Raw genomic sequence first — 14,309 nt, 5'->3', positions numbered from 1 at the left:
AAATACCTCTTATTCTACAACTTGCAAAAATAATGCAAGATTTCAGAAATATTGCAAGTGTCTGAAACAGGCTAAATATGGTATAAATAGTTTTTATAAAATAGTTACATTAAGAATTTGGACTGTATTAGTGTAATAATTAAATCATTAATTAAAATATAATGTAAATAATATACGACTCTATTAGATATATTAGTGTAAATGTAAGTATTATGTGATTTTCTAATGTATATTTTCTGTATTTATGATACATTAATTTACAAAAATAATAATGTAAGACTTCAGTGCTGATGCATTTGTGTGTAACAAGTTAAAAAAATGAAAGGAAATGTATTAATAAGAGAATTCGCCTTAGTAATTCAACTAAGTATGATAAAATGCACAAAAAAAAAAAAAAAAAAAATCTTCAATTAGCTCCTTAAAATGATGTTTATTTTAATTCGATGTAACTAGATATACTAATGTAAATATATTGTTTGTATGAAGTACAATGTACAATGAAAGTTTGTATGTATGTTCGAAGTAATTATGTTATTTCAATCTGCCATAATCCAACTTTTGTTGATAGGTTAATTTCTTTGCAATAATTGTATACTATGTCTTTGTAATTGTATATTCAATACGTAAGTCTAATATTAATGTAAAATTACTATGTAAATGTCTTGGTAGGCTAGCATCCGATGCGGGCCAACTAAAAGCCCAGCGGGGTACAGTAGTGCGGCGGAGCAACACCTGTAAAAGTCACTGACGAAGTTCTGGTGCTCCGTCCACTTTTCCCTGTCCCTGTCCCTGTAAAATTATGACGTGACATATTGCAGTTAATATTACAACCTTACAAAATCTCAGTGTTGCGACGCAAAAATTATATTATATCCGGCAAAATAGGGACCTAGTCATTACGGGAATTAAATAAGAGAATACAATCACTTAAAAAGAGATAATGTTCGGTAGCGGAATTTTCTAAGAAATTAACAGCTAAAAATGATGTTTGAAATCAATTTCATTTAAAAATTCCTTTTAATAATACCTTGCAACCGTTCCACCCCATCCGTATTATTAGATCCCTGAAATCATTCGACCACACCTGCTGCTAACAATCGTGACATGCATTCATTCTGAATCCCTAATTTTAACAAACAACGCCCAATATCCACGAAACGAAAACCACCAATTCTGAAAATGGCAATGTACTCTCAGATCTCCTATCCAGACAGCAATAGCAGTCCGTAACTCAACAGCTGGAACAGCTAACGGATTCCTGGAATTCATGACTTCCGAATTACTTCTTCCGATCAAAGCAACACATGAAAGTTCAGAATATTAATGACCATTTAAGGGAAGCATGCATTTGGTAAATTATTTCGCAGACGATCAATAATACGAGAAAGGAGTCAACGTCCTTTGGTACAAAACAGTTGTTTCTAAGGTAACAACGGACCCATTCGGATGATTTCGAGGCCAAGTTCGAACATATTTTTTGGTGGATCAAGTATCTGGCTATTTTTACTAAAGTGCAATACACTCATTGCTGAAGAATTCAACACGAAATGTGTTTCTTGGATAACCCAGAAGCGGCTGCAAATGAATCTGAAGAAAAAGAGTAAGATCTTAGTTCGATATCTATTATCTCTGCATATCATTTATAATGTGAAAGGCAATGGTCTATGAGAAAAAGTAATTTTCTAGCTAGTGACATATTATACCATTTGTATCTTCATTTAATGCCCAATTTCTTTGTTGGTGTTATTAATGATTTCGGTAACGAAATTTTTGTTTATCAAGACGTTTAAACGAAATATTATGTTGCGTTGTCGAATTTTTTCGTAAAAGAACTTTAATTAAATAATTAAGATTTTGCATGATAAGAGAATTTCCTCAAGATTTTTATATCGCTTTGTTCAATACCATTTCTCCTATTTCTTTTTCTTCCATTTATTATAAATTAGTACTTTTACCATTCTTTTTTGCCATTCTATTATTTACTTCTAAAAACAAATACTATGTATAATAATATTTATTTTCAAAGTAGTTATTTTTTTTTCAAAGTAGTTATACAAATTTTAGGAAGCAAATATGAGCTACAGTGGCTCACATTTGCTTCCTAAAATTTGTATTTTTTAAATTCATTTGTAAAGGTCTTGTACTAAATACAAACACAGACTTCTAATATATTTCCTCCTATTTTAAGTCTTGCTTCTGTAAAATAAATATCATCAAAAATACACATTGCAATACACAATAATTTCTTCATATAGGGTTAATCAGTAACTCACAAAATAATTCGGACACTCCATATATTTGTTGAGATGCTTTGATAGACAATGTTTCTTGTGTTCTATTTGTTTAATAAAAATATATCAGAAGAATTATCGTCTGCATTTGGAAATTATTAGCTCAAATGGGCGTTAGTCCAGTAAAAATTATTAGTCTCGAAATGGCATTTTCCGTCAAATCACTTTAAATGTCTGAATCTATTTTCAAATTGTTGCCACCAAATATTATCTTCCTGCATTATAGTTAAAGAATCTATATGAATGTATGTCTGTTTCTCGCATTCTGAAAAAACAACGGTAAGTTGAGTCATCAAATTTTGAATAACGTAAATCTCTACCTAAACATGGACATCTGGAAGGCCAAATTTTGAATTTATTTATTTTTTAATTTAATTAATTAATTTTATTTTATTTTTATTTTGAATTTATTTTATTGTCTATATCATATTTTGTAAACCTTTAACGAGTTTATGATTAAAAAACTCAACAATTTCAAAATGAGCCGTGGCAACACTCTGAAGAATAAAACATTTTCATTTCAATTTCTTTTTGAAACAAGGTTTTTCACGGGTAAAAAACATTTTTATTTCCAGCGCGCGAAACTGTCTACCGGAAATTTTAAAGATAGGCTGTTTTTAGTATTTTGGGATTTTGCTTTTGAATCGAATTTTATGTGGCATAAGCACCAAGAATGTGATATTTAATAAATAAACTAAACACAAAAAACGTCAACAATAAAAAGACAAAAAAAAAAAAAGATTTGTAAAGCCATCTTAGTAAGAAGGTGAACAGCGATATAATGAACTGGGAAAGCACTGAAAAAGAAAAATGTTGCGCTAGCACTTAGCGCTGCCTCGGGAATTCTAGACATATGCCGCTTTTAAAATTTTTTAATCTTGCTGTTGAATTGCACGTGGCGTGAGTCCGAAGAGGTGGTGGTGTATTTAATTATGGCAAAGCACATTAGGGTTATCTGCCTAAGGGAAGGGATGCCTTCGTGGAGGACTTTCTAAGGGAAACTGGCTCGTATACACGTTACACATGGGAAAAACCACGAAAGCACCCATGCAGCCAGCCCGTTCGAGGGATTCGAACCTCGGACCGAACTACCAGTGTTCAGCGACTTTACCGCTCGCCCGCTGGTGGGCCCAGCGTAAGTGCGAAGAAAACGGTCTTTAATAATAAAGGTAGCAGCAATGAGTGCAACAGCAAACTGGTATACTACGAGCTCAGCGAGAGCGTAAAAAACCTTAACAAACCCTTTTGCGCAACTGTTACCAATGGAACCTTCTAGATTTTTATTAGTCCAAAGGGATTTGAGTCTCCGAAGGACTATTACTTTCTTTTGGCATTTTGCGTCGGACTCCTATAAATGTCGGTTCACTTTTCAAACTTTTGCCACAAAATATTAGAGTCCTGCATTATATTTGACGAAATTAAATAATGAAAAATCTGCATAAATGTACGTATATTTCTCGCACTGTGATCAAACGAACGGTATCTAGAGCCATCCAATTTTGAATGACGTAATCCTACTGCGAATATGGGAATCTGAAATCAAAAATTTGATTTTGTTTTATTATCGATTTCATATTTTGTAAAACTTTAACGAATTTTTGAATAACATACTCAACGATTTCAAAGCGAGCAATGGCAACACTCTACGGGGGGGGGGACTTTTTATTTCCACGCGTCGAACTGTGTATCGGAAATTCTAAAGATATGCTCATTTTAAAATTATTTTGCGACATTGCTATTGAACTAAATTTTATGGTTTAAGTGCAAAGAACATGATATTTAATAAATAAAGGTGACACACAAAACGTTAAAAGAACGCCCCTTTGGACGTAATTTAAAATATGAAAAAATTTCAGATTTTGTGCGTTTTTTTATCTTTTTTAATTATGAAATATTTAATAAAATTTTATAGCTTCTAAATTTTTAATATGCTTATAACCGTATTTATGAGTACTTTACTTATAAATAATAGCGAACAGTGATATTAAGGTTTAAAATTGTTTAGTTTGGAATATTGTACTTTGGAGATAATACATTACATTCTGGCATCTGGCATATGATAATTACCTTCTTCTGTAAAAGTTCGAGAACTGTTGACCAAGAAACATAGTGCCTGCTTTGTATTTTTAGTAAACCGTCAGCTGGGAGGGGGCAAGGTGCATGAGCGTGAATTAAAAAAGGAAATAGCATTTCTTTTCCCTTTTGGCGCAAGTAGCATGATTGCACTTAACCTTTCAAGCTGTGATCTTCGTCTCTTGACATACAAAATCTTTTTGGCGTGTTTCCATAAACGATTATTCTGTTAAGCAGGTTTTTTTTTTTTTTTTTTTTTTTTTTTTTCTTACTATATTGTTTACCGAAGCTGTCAGATCTTCTTCAAACATCTATTTTTGTTTCCATTCGTTTGCTAATCAAAATGTTCTCATGAATTCCTGGTGACGTAGGAATCTTGAAATGTATTTTTCCCAAGTTTTTCTGAACAGAAGAATGGTATTTTATAAAAAAATGCGTAAAGCAAAATCATTGCACAATTCGGAAAAAGCTGACTTGGCAATTTCGTACCTCAATTGCGCGCATGAATTTCTAGGTAAATGCTGTGTTATAGTTATATATAAGCTCTGGTACCTGACTACCTTAGCAAGCTTAATATCTAAAACTCTTAATAAAACTAAATGAATTTATTTGGTGCTTTATATCACTCACATAGAATTTGGAATCTGAATGTACACGACACAGAATTGTATAATTAACCAAATAAAACTGAAATGATATAGCGAAACTTAAGAAAAATAGGAACTTCTAGGAAGCAAATGCAGATTTTTCATGTTAATAGGGAAAGCGATGTCTCCTAATTCATACATCTGCAACTTAATGCTTAGTTAGGTTATAAGATTTTAAATTAAAGTTAATTTGAAGGCTAGATATTTCTTGAATTGCGGAGCGACAATTCGCTAAGTTTTGTATCGTAGCAACAAGGGGAAATAGTAAAAAGACCATTTTATTCAACTCAAGAACAGTATGTACAGTTGGTTCTCCTGGTGCTTACGGATCCTTGCCAATACTTTTGGCGGCAACTCACATTAGAAAAGTAAAATTAAAACTAAAGCTAAGTTGAATAATCAGCCGAAGCTACACAAAGATAGTTGGCTCTCGGCCCTATTACCGACGTAGACTAACCGGCAATTAATATACACAGCATAAAACAGCAAGCTTAAGTAGCAGAGAAACAACGTGGCCGAAAGGAAGAACATGCTCTGTCTGAAGTAACTCAGATATCAGCTTAAAGAGTAGCTTTCTATCCTACTTTGGATAGCTCGCGAAACTAAAATCTCATTTTGGCAAGAAAGCGTGGATTGAAAACAAGAGCTAAAGGTTGCTTCCAAAATAAAATTAATTGTTAAGAAAATTAAATAAAAGCCCACAAGGTAATTAATTAGAGTTTGAAGAAGTACATTTTCCTATCTTCCTACAAGAACCGGTATTCCTCCAAGAGCATGGTATGGCTGTTGACGTTGCTGCATTACCAAAAGCTTTGCAAATATTACAAATTAGCAAAGCTCTTGCAAATGTAGCATCCAGAGCATCATTTTTTTTATTTAAATGTATAACTTTAATTATATAAATATAATACAGGGTGATAATATTTGGTGGCAACAATTTGAAAAGTTATTTAGGCATTTATAGTAATTCAACGCAAAATCCCGTTTTGAGATTAATAACCCTTCTTCTGAGCTAACGATCCTTTGGGCTAATAATAAATTTATAAATCGCCCTCGGTATGGCAGTAGTCAGAGTCGTTAATCACTTCTCCGTCCCGGCAGCTTGCAAATAATTATAAATTATAAAATATTTAATGTTAACTGTTTGAATGCCGGTTATCCTATTTTTTACATGAAAGCAAAAAATTTGATGTGTACACTGTGTGACTTCCTTCTACGGAATATTAAATTACACTCATCTTTTTTCGAATTTCATTACAGATATATTTCTCATTCAATTAATTCAGTTCTCACTTCGCGATAACCCAAAAATACATAAAACTTCAAAATATCTTTATTAAAATTTGTAAAATGTAAAACACCAAATACAGTTAAAACAATTAAAAAAAAAGCATTTTTTACAATTAGAGTTTCCACGCGAAAACAAGCAATTCGGCCAGCGTGCAAGAAGGCAGATTTTTCGGTACACAAAACTGAAAATTTACTTTTGGTCTCGCTCGGCAAAAAAGACACTGAAGGTGCAGAAACTGACTTAATTCACTATTCTGCTAAGTTTCAAATGTTAACAAATATGGCTGCTATGGTAAAAAATTGGATTTAACAGCACTTAACAACTTTTAAATTGTTGATAATTATACTACTATTGCATGCAGATAAATTAAAGGCATAAAAACCTTAACCGAAACAAAAGAACAACATAATTTTTAAAGCAAAAATGCACAATTCACCAGCCTATACGAATAAAGAAAAACTGAAGTACGGAGCTCAATAACAGAGTGGATATATATATATATAATAATAAAGCACAAATTTGGGAGTACTGATGTAAGACAACTACGACGTGGAAACGTAGAAATACTGATGGCGTAAATACTTGATGCTTAGAGCGTCCATCCATTTTGACGAATAATCAGTCGAGCCAAATTAAATTCCATATTTATTTAAATTCACATTTTGTGACCACAATTCACTTGGCACTCCAATCGTGCCCACTTCCAGAACATTCACAATATTGATACTATACCGGTAGAAGCTATTATAGCAGCACATAGATGATTGTAGCATAGCAGGATGAAAGCTTAAGGGAAAAGAGAGAGAGTGTCGCAGTAGTAATGCAGAGGAAGAAGGGAGAAAGTCAAGTTTCAGTTCGAGTTAGTTTTGGTTTACAATTATTTTGATTGGGCAAGAGACATCTGCATTGAGCGTTACGTAAGATCTCATGATTAATTTGAATGACGCTGTTTAGACTTATAGCTGTTTTTAAACAGAGAGATGAAGTCCTCAAATTAAATAAAACTAAAAGATATTATAGCCAATTAAAATTAGAAGTTTGCTTTCATATTTTTTATCTTACATATATATGTAATGAAACTGTGGTCGATGACACGAGATGAAAGATTTGATTATGGATGCGGCACAAACTTGCATTAAAATTTTCGGTGAGAACTTTGCCCATGATTCACTGTGAACACAGAATAACAAACTCATGTAGATTTCTTCATAATTAGAACTGGCAAAAGAATGTAATGACATAACCATTTTGGATGCACTGATATAAGAATACTGAGATGTAAATGCGCAAAAATACTGATGGCGTAGATTAGAGCGTCCATCCATTTTGAAGAATAAGCAGTCGAGCCAGATTAAATTTCTTTTTTTTATTTAAATTCTCATTTTGTGGCCACAATTCACTTGGCACTCTACTCGTGCCTATTAAAGAACATTTACAATTTTGATATTATTGCCATAGAAGGGAATATAGCAGCTCGCACATGATTGCAGAAAGACGTCTGGCCAAGAGGAAAGCACAAGCAAAAGTGACGCATCAGTTCATAGAAAGAAGAGGGGAGTCAAAAGTTCCAGTTTTTAGTTTTGGTTTACAATTTGGTGATTGGTCAAGAGGCTTCTGCATTAAGGGTTACGTAAGACCGCATGATTCATTTGAATGACGCAGTTTAGACTTATAGCACTATTTTTAGGACATATAGATAAAGTTCCCAAATGAAATCAAAAATAAAAGAGGTTATAGTGAATTAAATTTAGAACTTTACTTTCATATTTTTATCTTCTTTTCTGTATTATAAAAATAGTAACCTCTATTTGCACTGCGTCATTTTGAGAAAAATCTATGTCATATGACTCTTACATAATTCTGATGATGTAAAGGAAACTAAAACAGCCAATAGTAATTTTACAACAATATTAACCATCCAATCAAAATGCATTGAGAACCAAAGCTAAGTCAGTGTATTAATATTTCACACTGAACATAAGACACTTGCTTTCACCGCTTTGGCTTAGCTGGACTGCTGTCTGTCTGCTCCTTCTATCTTACTGCAAATTCACCTAAAATGTAAACTTTTTTAAATAGACACAATTAATGTGCCAACTTGATTGTGGCCACATTATATTACTGAAATAAAAGTTAAATTAAATATACCTTGACTGCCAAATTTCTTATTCCTTGTGGATCGGCGTTTCAGCATTCTACGATATCAAAATTCATTTTGGATACAACCACCTACGTTCTACTACAGAATCTATTACATATACTATATATAATTAAAGAAAAGAGAACAAACGATAACATACTTTTGGTGCGGCAGATCACAACCAAAAAGGGAGATGCACAACTGCATACTATAGCAGTTCTATATACAAAATTTCAACTCCTGATGCTACTTGTTTTTGAGTTATGAGAGATATATGCATACATACACGCATTCGTACAAAAGACGTTATGAAAAGTTCCTTCTGAATACATTTTAAATCCTTTCTGCAACCCGTTTAGGGAAAAAAGTCAATTTTCTGTCCTTACGTACAGATGTCATGGAAAAGCGTCATTAAATTGCATTCGATATCGGTCAAAACGGATATTTTCGCTGAAATATGATACCCGAAAATGTTCGCTATTACAATACTTCCTTTACTTAGTTACAAGGAAGTGCAAATCAATGCAAGCAGCGTTGCCGTCTTCAGTCGCTTACATCGATGAAGATAGAAAATAGAATGATACGCAAGCTTTCGTTCTCGAGATGTTCAGACAAATGGTTGACAAAGGCATTTCTTACTAATTTTGCATTAAATCCCAGCAAGCAAAAACTTCATGACATAAACACCTTTTTATTTTAACATAGGCTGGAAAACAAATAGGAAATGATGCTTATTACTCTAAGTAGTATTTTATTAGCAGTAGAATTTTAATTCTAAAATAAGTTTGAAGGAATTCTAAAAGTTACTAAAATTTTATGTTATGTACATATGTTATCCAAATGGAAGATATCTTTAATTTAAATTAAATTTTGAGAGGATACCTAAGTATAGTGTACTATCGATTATTCGTACGTGGTGGTGCCCACATACGCACACCCAACGCGGTGCGCGAAATGGTGTAAAAAATAAACAAGCGTTAAGTCCAAGTATGCTGTAAAAACCGCTGAATTGCATCTTTAGGTTTAGCTTAGGATTGACTCGTGCAATCCGTTCTGCATGTGTATAGTTAGAGGCGTCGTTTCAGTTGATCACTAATTTTTTTTTTTCTTTCGTACGTATTTCAATTCATATTTTCTTATTATTCTTTTAATCTTTGATTTAAAAATTGTAGAGGTAAAAAAATTAATAAATAGCACGATAGAAGTAATTAAGCGCAAGAAAGTTGAGAGGCAGAGAACAATACTGAAAAATCAACCGGTATACTGGTTAGCGTCGGCTGACTGCCGTTCCGAAGGCCCCGGCTTCGAATCCCGGAGAAGGCATGGATGTTTGTAAATGTTCACTCTCTGTGCGGCATGGGGGCACTTAAAATATGCAGCTTTGCCAAAAGTCCTCTCGAGACGTTGGTGGTAGAGGAAGAAGGGTGTGAGACCCTCGGACCCGTCTCTCCCCCGGTTTGCTCTCCATCAAAATTGGGAGCGGAACTCACGGAGAAGGCACGGATGATTGTAAATGCATAGTGTCTGTGCTGCATGAGGGCACTATAAATATGCGGCGAGCCGAAAGTCCTCTCGAGTGGTTGGGAGTAGGCAAAGGGGTGGGTTACCCGCGGCTTACTTACCATCAAAATTTGGGTATGGAACTGAGCAAAGTCGCACTGTCACCTGCAAGGTGCTCAAGGCTGTTGCCAACGGCAAGAGTAATCTTGCGCTCGTCGACACGAGGAATTTCGTGGGCTTGGGCTGACTATAAGTCAGACTAGTGAGCATTAGTCAACAACAAGCGAAAATCCTCACATTAATTCCGAGACAGCAGTGACTTCTGTTGAAACTCTTTGGACTTCGTCGACCAAAAACGATTCGAATACAGTGATAAAATATCATTTCAAAAAACACTCAGTGAAATTCGACAAATATTTAAATATTCTTAAAAATAAACTAAAATTACTGATTATATTTTAAGAAATAAACACACACAAAATGAATAAAAAAATGTATAGTTTGGATTATCCGCGTCCTGCTTCCCCGGCATTAACCGAAATAATCGAGGAAAAAGCATTGTAAACGATAATGGATTTGACAGTTCTAACTGAAATATTTTGATAAGTAGCTGAAAATTTAGGCTCTGTCACGGCCCTCGTGGATTTGGGTAATTTAAATAGCCTAACCTCACAAAACCAAATACTTAAGAACAAATAAGAAAAAGGAAAGTAAAAATATTTTCTTGCGCTTAGTTCTCTTACTGCCCTTAAAAGCCTGGAATCGGTCCAAAAGTTGAGAGTTGCGAAAGTAAAATTCGATGATGCTTTAAAACATGGCAAGCTAGATAAACAAACTGGGTATTCAAAGTGAGCATTAAAATTTTCTTCCTTGTTACTCATTTACATAAATTTCAGTAGGACTTACCAAGGAAAATAAAAAGGGGGGAGAGTAAATATTTAACCAAAGAGAGAAGTAATACCACTGCCAGAAAATTTTATTATATGAAATAATATACTTTTAGCTATAATTTTTTGCACCATTTATGAATTAATGAGAAATTTAATATTATAAAATAACTAAGCTATTAAAAGGTATCTTAATTATTCTGGTTTAAAAAAAGTAAACAATTTGAAGCTCTCATATTTAACATTACTCCCCAAAGGGGCCTTTTTTAACGTTTTGTGTATTACTTTTATTTATTAAATAACATGCTCTTCGCACTTAAACCATCAAAGTCAATTCAAGAGCAATATTACAAAATATTTAAAATGAACATATCTTTAGAATTTTCGATGCACAGTCTCGCGCCCTAAAGATATTTCCCCCCCCGTACACTATTGCCGTTGCTTCTTTCAAATCGTTGAGTGTTTTTAATAAAAAATTCTTAAAGTTTTGCAAAATATGAAATAGATAATAAAACAAGTTCCATATTCCAAATTTAGGCTTCCGTGTGCCCATGTTCGGGTGAAGGACCACGTTAATCTAAATTTGATGTCTCTAGGTATCGTTGTTTTTTCAAAAGGCGAGAAATATACATACATTCATGCAGATTCTTCATTATTTAATTTCGTTAAATATAATGCAGGTTTCTAATATTTGAATGTTTAAAAACTACAATTTGAAAAGTGAAACACCGTTTTATAACGGACGATTCAAAATTCCAAAACGAAATTAATAGTCTTTCTGGACAAATTGCCTCTTTGGGCTAAAAAGAGAAATATATAATGAAATATGTGTTCAATTTTAAGATTAAGGTGCTGTAAATGTTGATGACAATGGTAAGATTTTCTAATTAAGATACAGCGAATCCTGTCAAGCGACTGCCTGTCTAAAAGAGCGCTTGTGAAAATAACTGGTAACATTATTAATTGAGAACACAGTTTCTAAGAACATAATTAAACATTGGTTCTGAAAACATATCTTCTGTAAGACTACCATCTCTTACAGAGAGAGAATTTATCTGGAACCATTAGTGACCATTCTAGAAAGATACCGTATTTTCGTTTCTTTTCATCACAGGTATTTATTGAGTAAAATGTTGTGAGCAATCAGTTAGACTACATGTGTTTAACTCAGCCGAGCTGTGAGCTAATAAATGGGACTAACTCTAGAAGATTTTACTACCGAATTGATGAATAAATAATATTACTCAATATTTTTCATTTATTTTACTTTTGCATTCATTTAGAAACATACGATTCATTTTTGCGCTAAATTGATGTGAAAAATCCTATTGAAGTGGAACCCATTCCACGAATTCATCGCGGCCGAAGGTTTTCGTCTGTCTTTCGCTCAAGCTTTGGGCATCTTACAGCTGACACTACAAGTAGGCAACTTTCGTTCCAGTTTTGATGGTGGGGGATGGATTAGAAGGTTTCTTATTCCCTTTTATCCTAGCATCAAACTGCCGAAAGAAATTTCGCCTCGACGGTATTTTAAGTACCGTTATGTCGTAACGACACCAGAGTCATTAGGGCTTTTCAAGCAGGAGACGGGAAAACGTTCAGTGCTCTCACCGGGAGTCGAACCCTGCACCTCTAAATACGCGCCGAGTGTGTTTCCAGTTACACCACGAAGGTATGCGGAAAGGAAGGAAAAAATACTTTATGTACTGCCCCTTCGAAAGGGCGAGGAGGCGTGAAAAATGTGCAATACCGTCGCCCAGACTCGACATCTGGACCTCTCGAATACATGTTGTGTGTGCTTCCAGTTACACAACGAAGGCATGCGGAAAGAAGAGAGAAAATGCCTTATCTACTTGCCCCTTTTAAAGGACGACTGGAGATGACAGAACCCAATTGCCAAACTTTCTGGTGACGAATTATTGTCCACCACCTTTTAGTTCGGACGCCACTGCACAGCCATTAGGATTTTTGAAACAGGAGACGTGAAAAATGAGCAATACAGTCGCCGGATTGGAACCCTGGACCTCTTGAATACGTGTCCAGTGTGCTTCCAGTTACACAACGAAGACATGCGGAAAGGAGGGAGAAAATACCTTATGGCGCTATGCATTTACAAATACCCACGCCTTTATCAGGATTCGAAATTGGGACCGACAATATAACAGTCGTCACGGCTAATAACTACATTGAGCAGGGCAACATTTTGAAGTTACAGTGCTGACTCTGAAATCAAAGAGGAAGTTATTTCACGTGAGTTCTATAGAAATGAAAAACTTTTACGAGAACTCTAGTCTTCCGTTTTTCAGTTGCATTGCAATTGAATTACGTTACTCAACAATACCACTATTACAATTATAGCATTACTTAACAATGGTAAAAAAAAGTATTCTTAACTATTTTTCTTTACTTAAGATCGTCAAAAAGAATTGAAATAACTAGATTAAATTTCAGTGAGATAAATTTCTTATTGAAAACTGACCATTTTCCTTTACCTAGATTAGGAACTAATCACTTTTTTCTTCCACAGGCGGCATATGTGCCCTCATCGAGTGGACACGTCCCATTTGGTGCTGGGAGAGGAAGAAAGTATAAAATCGGCAGATTTAACAGCAGGTGGAGGTGAGTATTGCTATAAATAGTGGTAAAAAATATTTATGGCAAAAAGATATGATTTTTGTTGCTTTAATAAGCTTTTTACATTTAATTCTGTTCTATACATTCATTTACATTTATTTCAAAGTAGTTTTATTCTTCAAACAATTATATTCATAGTGGAAGGAAAACTAGTTTTCCAGAGAATAATGGTAAAGACAGATCTCGTAATATAAAAGATTTGATATCTATTGGGATTACTGTGAAATTCTGATTTCCAGTAAATGATGCAATTATAGTTCTTTCATTTGAAGGGAAGGCAAAGTAAATAAATAAAGAAAAAAATTAAAGAAAAGAAAGAACACAATATTTCTAGAAGACACACAAAAAGAAAATCACATAGAAGTATGGAAAATTTAGTAATGGAAAAGAAATAAAGAACACATTTTAACAAAGAAAAATTACCGTAAGCAATAATGTAGACGATGCCACACGTGTAATTTCCAAGATAAATCATGTGATAAGTGTAACCAAGGTATTACAAAGTTTGCTCTTCTCGACCAGTAAGCTTTCACGTCACTGGCTTTGTGTGACGTCACTGGTTCATTGTCTGTTCTAGAGCTGTGCCTATGCTTCTCCTACTTCTGTAAACGAAGTTATAGAGACTTTAGGATTTTTTGGAAACAGGTAATGTGAAAAATGAGCAACACCTTCGCCAGGACTCGAACCACGGGCCTCTCGAAAACGCGCCGAGCGTGCTGACCACCACACTACGAAGGAATGCTAAGAAGACGGGAGAAATATCTTATAAAGTGAAGTCACTGAACTCGAGTGTTGGGAAGAACCTAACCTTGTCTCGCTTCTGACCTTGGGTATAATGTGGGAATG

The 14,309-nt window shown here is 34.1% G+C and overlaps 1 protein-coding gene across 4 annotated transcripts in view; it reads left to right on the top strand.

Moving 5' to 3' along the window:
* Nucleotides 1-14,309, top strand: part of LOC118183952 (uncharacterized) — a 116,636-nt gene that overhangs the window by 89,186 nt on the left and 13,141 nt on the right. For 3 of the 4 annotated variants that reach the window (XM_085810535.1, XM_085810536.1, XM_035353567.2), the window contains exon 3: nt 13,357-13,448. In XM_085810535.1, coding sequence (XP_085666661.1) covers nt 13,357-13,448 — 92 coding nt within the window. Of the gene's footprint in view, nt 1-1,443; nt 1,601-13,356; nt 13,449-14,309 lie in introns of those variants that run through there. The other variant, XM_085810534.1, reaches the window with a different exon arrangement.

This window comes from Stegodyphus dumicola, chromosome 2, assembly GCF_044657685.1.
Source record: "Stegodyphus dumicola isolate Sdum_Otavi_A_Nest chromosome 2, ASM4465768v1".
Taxonomy (NCBI): domain Eukaryota; kingdom Metazoa; phylum Arthropoda; class Arachnida; order Araneae; family Eresidae; genus Stegodyphus; species Stegodyphus dumicola.
This window is presented reverse-complemented; position numbering and strand designations above follow the sequence as displayed.